Raw genomic sequence first — 6,032 nt, forward strand, 5'->3', positions numbered from 1 at the left:
AGTTTTTTTTAAACAAATATATATATATATATATATATATATATATATATATATATATATATATATATATATATATAACTAACCTGTATAATAAGTTTTTAAACAAATATATATATATATATATATATATAACAATATATATATATATATATATATATATATATATATATATATATATATATATATACCTATATATATATATATATATATATGCTATATATATATATATATACAGAGATTTTTGATTAGACATTAGTTGTCCATTAATCAAACATGCAGCTACTGCTGCTTTCCCGTTCGCCTTTGCCAAACCTCTCTATCAAATGCATCCAGTTCTTCCAGCTCTCTGGATGCCATCGCTTGCCTAATTGTGTTGTTCCACGACCTTCTACCTCGCTTTCTTCTTTGTGGAGGACTCCAATGAAACAGACGTTTAGGCCATCGATCTTCCGGCATTCTTAATAGATGGCCAAACCACTTGAGACCTCTGATTTCGACCCTGTCTATAATTGTCTCTGGAGCATTCATTCGGTGTCTAATCTCTATGTTGATAATTCGGCCCATTTTCGATACACCTGCGCTCCTTCTGAGATAGTCCATTTCGACTGCTGTTAGTCTCCGTTTCATTTCGGCTGTTAGAGCCCATACTTCGCAACCATTGCACACCACAGATTCCACCAAGATTTGTCCAAGCCGTTTTTTGGCTCTAAGAGAGAGATGCTGATTCCACCACAATGAATTCAAGCATCCCACTACTCTCTTGCCAGCTTGAATGCGGAGTTTAATTTCGTCCTCTCCAATGCCCTGTTTAGTCACGATTGACCCTAAATATTTGAAGTTGTTGACCTGTGTGACCTGAGTATCATCGGTAATCAGAACTTCAAAGGCCGCTTCACTATAGACTACTAGATATTCTGTTTTTTAAGACTTACTTGTAGACCCCACTTCTCATATTGTACATAGAGTCTTCTCATCATATATTCAAGGTCAAACGCATCCTGCGCAAGCACCACCTGGTCGTCAGCAAAATTTAAAGTGAACAATTTTTGTGCGCCTATAGGAATACCCATAGGTTCACATTGTCTTTTCCATTCTTCTAGCGCGACTTCTACATAGGCGTTGAAAAGCAAGGGAAGACTGCAGCCCTGTCTGAGACCCTTTGTGGTTAGTATAGGTTCAGACAGTCGATTTCCTACTTTTATGAGCGATACATTATTATTGTACAGTTCTTTAATTATTTTTAAGAGATCCTTATCCACGTCTAGCCGTTCGAGGGCCTTCCACAATTTTTGACGGGGTATTGTATCGTAGGCTTTTTCAAGATCTACAAAAGCCAAGTGAACTTCCTGTTTTACGGATATTTGTTTTTCCAGAAGCTGCTGAAGTATGAAAAGGTTGTCAACAACCAATATTTGCTCTAACCAATATTGCTCTAACCAATATTTGCTCTAAGTTTGGATTGTAGAATTTTACTAAACAACCTGCCCATCGTACAATTCACACTTAGTCCTCTGTAGCATCCAGAGTCTCTCCGATTTCCCTTTTTGAATATGGATACTAAATGAGACGTTTTCCATTCTTGGGGTATTCTATTGATTGCTAGGCACTTATTCATAAGGGCTACCAAACGTTCGATCAGACCCTAGCCCCCGCATTTTAGTAGCTCAGCTGCGATATTACCTTAGGTCCAGGTCCAGGTCCAGGTCCAGGTTAAACAAATTTAAAGCTAGTAATTATTTAAAATAAATTTTTAATAAAAAGAATAAAGAATTAGACACTCTGTAACAGATACTATAATTTTTATTATTCCAACACAACATTTGGTCAATAGAAAAACTTCAGTACAATATTTGGTTTTAAAAACTTAAGTACGCCTAGAGAAATGAAGTATTAAAATTTTTACTGTATTTTGACCAAAACGTAAAATTTCCAAAACGGTAGGATTAAAATGCGGGAAACCTTAATCAAATTTATCTTTAATTTAATCGCAGAAACAAAAAATATAATAATATACAGAGTGTTTCATTTAAAAAAATACAATTTTGATATTTTTATTTATTTGAGACACTCTCTATCTTGTAAAAAATATTATTAAAATTGTAGCTCTAATAGTCCTTAAAAATCTAATAGTTTTGCTACAATACTCCGTATCGTATGTGGTGAATAACCCTGTATAGAGTATGGTTCATAATCATTTTATTTAGTAAAAAAGCAATAATTTTATTTTTGCTTTATTTAGAATAGTTACAGATTCATCTATAACTTGTTCTCTTTGACTGAAAGATGATTGTTATTTAACAAAGTTGCGTAACTCGCAAGTACAACGTATGTTGTAACATTTTAGCAAAATAAGTATCACAATTAGTCGCAACATCAAAAGGCCGTTAAAACTTTATCATCCATTTCGCATTTTGCTCTGCTCGTCGCTCGAAAATATAATTTACCACGATTAATTAAAATTACTTTGGAGTTTATAACGTCGTACATCTCTAAACGTCTATCACGTAAAAAGTACTTAATTGGAACAATTTTACCTTCTCATCTCTATATTTTATGCTTTAACAGACGAAGTAACTCCAAAATAATGGCAGATAATAAAATCGGCCGAAAGCTTCAAAGTGAAAGGCCTCGGTGTGGGGGAAAAGCGTATTTGCCTGCATTAGACGCACTAAAATATGCTTTATTGTTACCGGAACCATTTTGCTGAGGCTCTAATTTTATACGATGATGGCGGCATCTCGAGGCTCCAACTATCTGCAACTAAGTTAGGCAAGGCAGTTCTTGAGTTGCGATAATAAGAGCCAACGTTACGCGCATCAGTATGCCTTCACCCCTTAAGGAAAATGTATAAATGTAAGCAAGTACGTATATCGTCTAAAATATGTGAGTACGAGGGTGGTCTGAAAAGTTTCCGACCTAACATAAATATAAGAAATTTTTTCTGAATATTTTATTTTATTTTTCAACATGGTCCCCTTGTAACTCTACACACTTTTCCCAGCGATGCTCTGTAACCCGTCCAAATAGTACTCGGCGTTTTTCTCTATAAAATAGTGGTTCACGAAGGTGATTGCCTGCATTTGACGAAAATCTGTCCTCCGAGCGCAATTTTTAAATGAAGGAACAAAAAGAAGTCGCTAGGGGCTAGATCTGGTGAGTAAGGCGGATGGCCAAGCAGTTCAAACCGTGCAAGCAATGATGCGTAGTATGCTCCTGTGATGGTTTTTCCTTTTTGAAGATAATCAATTAAAATAACTCCATGACTATCCCAAAAAACAATCGTCATTATTTTCCCAGCCGAAATAACAGTTTTTTTCTTTTTTTGGAGCCGGTTCTCCCTTTGCCGTCCACTGTTTGGACTGTATTTTTGTTTCTGGTGTATAGTGGTGTATCCAAGTTTCATCTACAGTAATTAGTCGACGCCAAAACTCGGATTTATTGCGCCTAAACTGCACTAACTTTCCGTTGGAAATGTTCATACGAACACGCTTTTGGTCTAACGTGAGCAAACGCGGCATCCAACGCGCGGACAGCTTTCTCATGCCTAAATCTTGATTTAGTATGTGACAAACACGTTCTTTTGATATGTTCATAAACTCTGCTATCTCTCTCACTTTAATTCAGCGGTCGTCTAGCACCATTTGGTGAACTTTGGCGATGTTATCGTCGGTAGTTGCAGTTTTTGGACGTCCCGAACATTCATCGTCTCCCAAGCTCTTACGGCCACGTTTAAATTCAGCTGCCCAAAATTTTACTGTAGTAAATGATGGTGCAGAGTCCCCATACACATAATCCAACTCATGTTTAATTTGTGCAGGCGTATTGCCTTTCAAAACCAGATATTTAATGACAGCCCGATACTCGATTTTGTCCATTTTCACAAAAACACTGACATCAACTCACTCAAACGACTGTTACATAACAACTGCGCATCCAAAATGGCTGCAACTTTGGTGAATAACTGTCAACAGATGAACAATGAAAATTCACTAGCTTTTATCTAGGAGTGCTGCTAGAATCTTCACGATGAGGTCGGAAACTTTTCAGACCCTTCTCGTATATGAGAATTATTTATGTTAACTTTTAAATAATAAATATCAGCATTATTTCTTTGTATTAAAATACATATTATACATTGTCATAGATCAAATCTGCATCATATGAAATTTTATTTTATTTATAGATGTAGGACAAATTTGACTTTCGCGCTAGTTTTTGCTGGGAAAATAGCTTAAATTTAGCCACCTAAATTGTAATTTACCCTATATAGCCTGATACTTAACCAAATTAACGTTTAATCCAAAAAGTTATACAGGGTGAGACAAATTTAATATTGAACATTGGTCACTTTTAAAAACAAGTTACTCCTTTATTTTAAATCGGACACTGAGTATATTATTCCGATGTTCAATGGAAAATTTATATATCTTCAAAATATTATTAAGATTACCTTTACTTCTAGACAAAGATTTCTCTAGATATTTTCATTTTTATGATTTTGCGTCAACAGATCTTTATTATTTGATACAATCTAGGTGGCTATGATATACCTTTTGTTAATTTAACAAAAATTAAAGGATGTAGAGTAAAATACTCAATTTGTAAACAATGTCTTTAACATTTCCCCATAAAAAAAGTTTAGACTAGGTAAATCAGGACCATTTAAGTATTCCATTAATTGGTGAATGCACACTGCAGACACTAATATACTGGATGTTCCATTTAATAAAGAGTAACTTACCTTTAAAGGGACCAATGTTCAATATTAATTTTGTCTTACCCCGTATAACTTTTTGGGGTAAAATTTTAATTTGAGTTCAAATGCAATAGTTATTTTAACTACATATTAGGCGCCGGCGCTGGGTAAATTCTAATTTAGGTAGCTTTTATTGAAATCTAAAAATTGTTTTTCATTTTTGGAAAATATTAAACGTCCTAAAAACCTTACATTTTAGTCATATACTCTTTTAATAAAACTCTCCTTTATTCTTTCCCTCTCCTTGAATCAGAAAATCAATTAATATATAGGGTCAAATCAATTAATATATAATACATTACAAAAAAAAAACAACTTTTAATTTAACTGTTTTTAGGGACACCCTGTAGAACTCTCTATATTTTAAAAAAAAATGCTCTAAATTAGCCTACATATGCTCACGAAATTTAATTTCTATACAAACTGTCGTTCTCCTTGGAGCATTCGCGTCGTATGACAGGCGCCACCCTGTATTTTTTAGCCACCAAGATGAAAACTAAAATTTCGTAATTTTTAATCAATAGCAGCAGATTCTTGTGGTAGAATCGGCAGTTATTGGTTAAAAATGATGAAAAAAATGTTTTCATCTGGTTGGCTGTAAACTGACTTTTTAGCCATTTATTACTTTAAATGTCAAATTTAAAAGCAACAGGCGAAAATTTTCTGATATTATATTGAATATAAATCATAGCAGAAACTACTGTCGAAGTAAAATTTCACTTTCAAGTCTTGAAAGTCAGTAAATATAAATAAGTTCCATATGTTGCTGCCTTTATCGGTGAGACTATTTACGTTATTATAACCAATATAATTTTATTTTAATTTTAGACATCTTGAGCTAAACTATCTCTTAAGTTAAGCAAGAAACTTTTAAAGTTGCAATTTTAAAATCAGCTCAAATAACGCCCATCAGTATACCTTCGACCTTCAAGTAGAATGACGTGTATCCGGTAAAATATCAAAGTCATTTATTACTAAAGTTGGCAGCTTGAGCATACACTTCTGTGCATATGTCGATAAAGAAATATTGCATCAACGATGTGTTTGCGAAGTGGGATAAGTGTAATAGATTTTGTCTTTGATAGTTATTGATAAATGAATAGAAATGGAAATATAAAAGTTGCCCAAAGGGAGTTACCAAATTATAAAAATTAAACGATTTTCTTTCATTTTTTTAATTTTTAACAAAGCTTTTTGTAAATTTACAGTTTGTTGCATTTTTCTAGCATAAGATTAAACGCTGATTGATGGTTTCTTTTGATTTACTGTGATGAAA

At 33.6% G+C, this 6,032-nt stretch overlaps 1 protein-coding gene across 1 annotated transcript; it reads right to left on the reverse strand.

Moving 5' to 3' along the window:
• Positions 1–279: 279 nt before the first annotated feature.
• On the reverse strand, positions 280–3,875 carry LOC115888936. Its single transcript, XM_030908826.1, has 3 exons — positions 3,639–3,875; positions 933–1,379; positions 280–855 (listed from the first exon to the last, which is right to left on the reverse strand). Exons 1-3 carry the CDS (start codon positions 3,873–3,875, stop codon positions 280–282), a joined length of 1,260 nt encoding a protein of 419 aa, XP_030764686.1.
• Positions 3,876–6,032: the final 2,157 nt, after the last annotated feature.

Source organism: Sitophilus oryzae, unplaced genomic scaffold, assembly GCF_002938485.1.
Source record: "Sitophilus oryzae breed Bouriz unplaced genomic scaffold, Soryzae_2.0 scaffold_809_pilon_pilon, whole genome shotgun sequence".
In the NCBI taxonomy this organism is placed as follows: Eukaryota; Metazoa; Arthropoda; class Insecta; order Coleoptera; family Curculionidae; genus Sitophilus; species Sitophilus oryzae.

Coding starts and splice junctions, on each gene's coding strand:
- LOC115888936 (XM_030908826.1), bottom strand. CDS start 3,875: ATGGACAAAATCGAGTATCGGGCTGTCATTAAATATCTGGTTTTGAAA. Junction 1,380..3,638: donor TCGCCAAAGTTCACCAAATG/GTGCTAGACGAC, acceptor TTCATACTTCAG/CAGCTTCTGGAAAAACAAAT. Junction 856..932: donor ATGAGAAGTGGGGTCTACAA/GTAAGTCTTAAA, acceptor GATGATACTCAG/GTCACACAGGTCAACAACTT.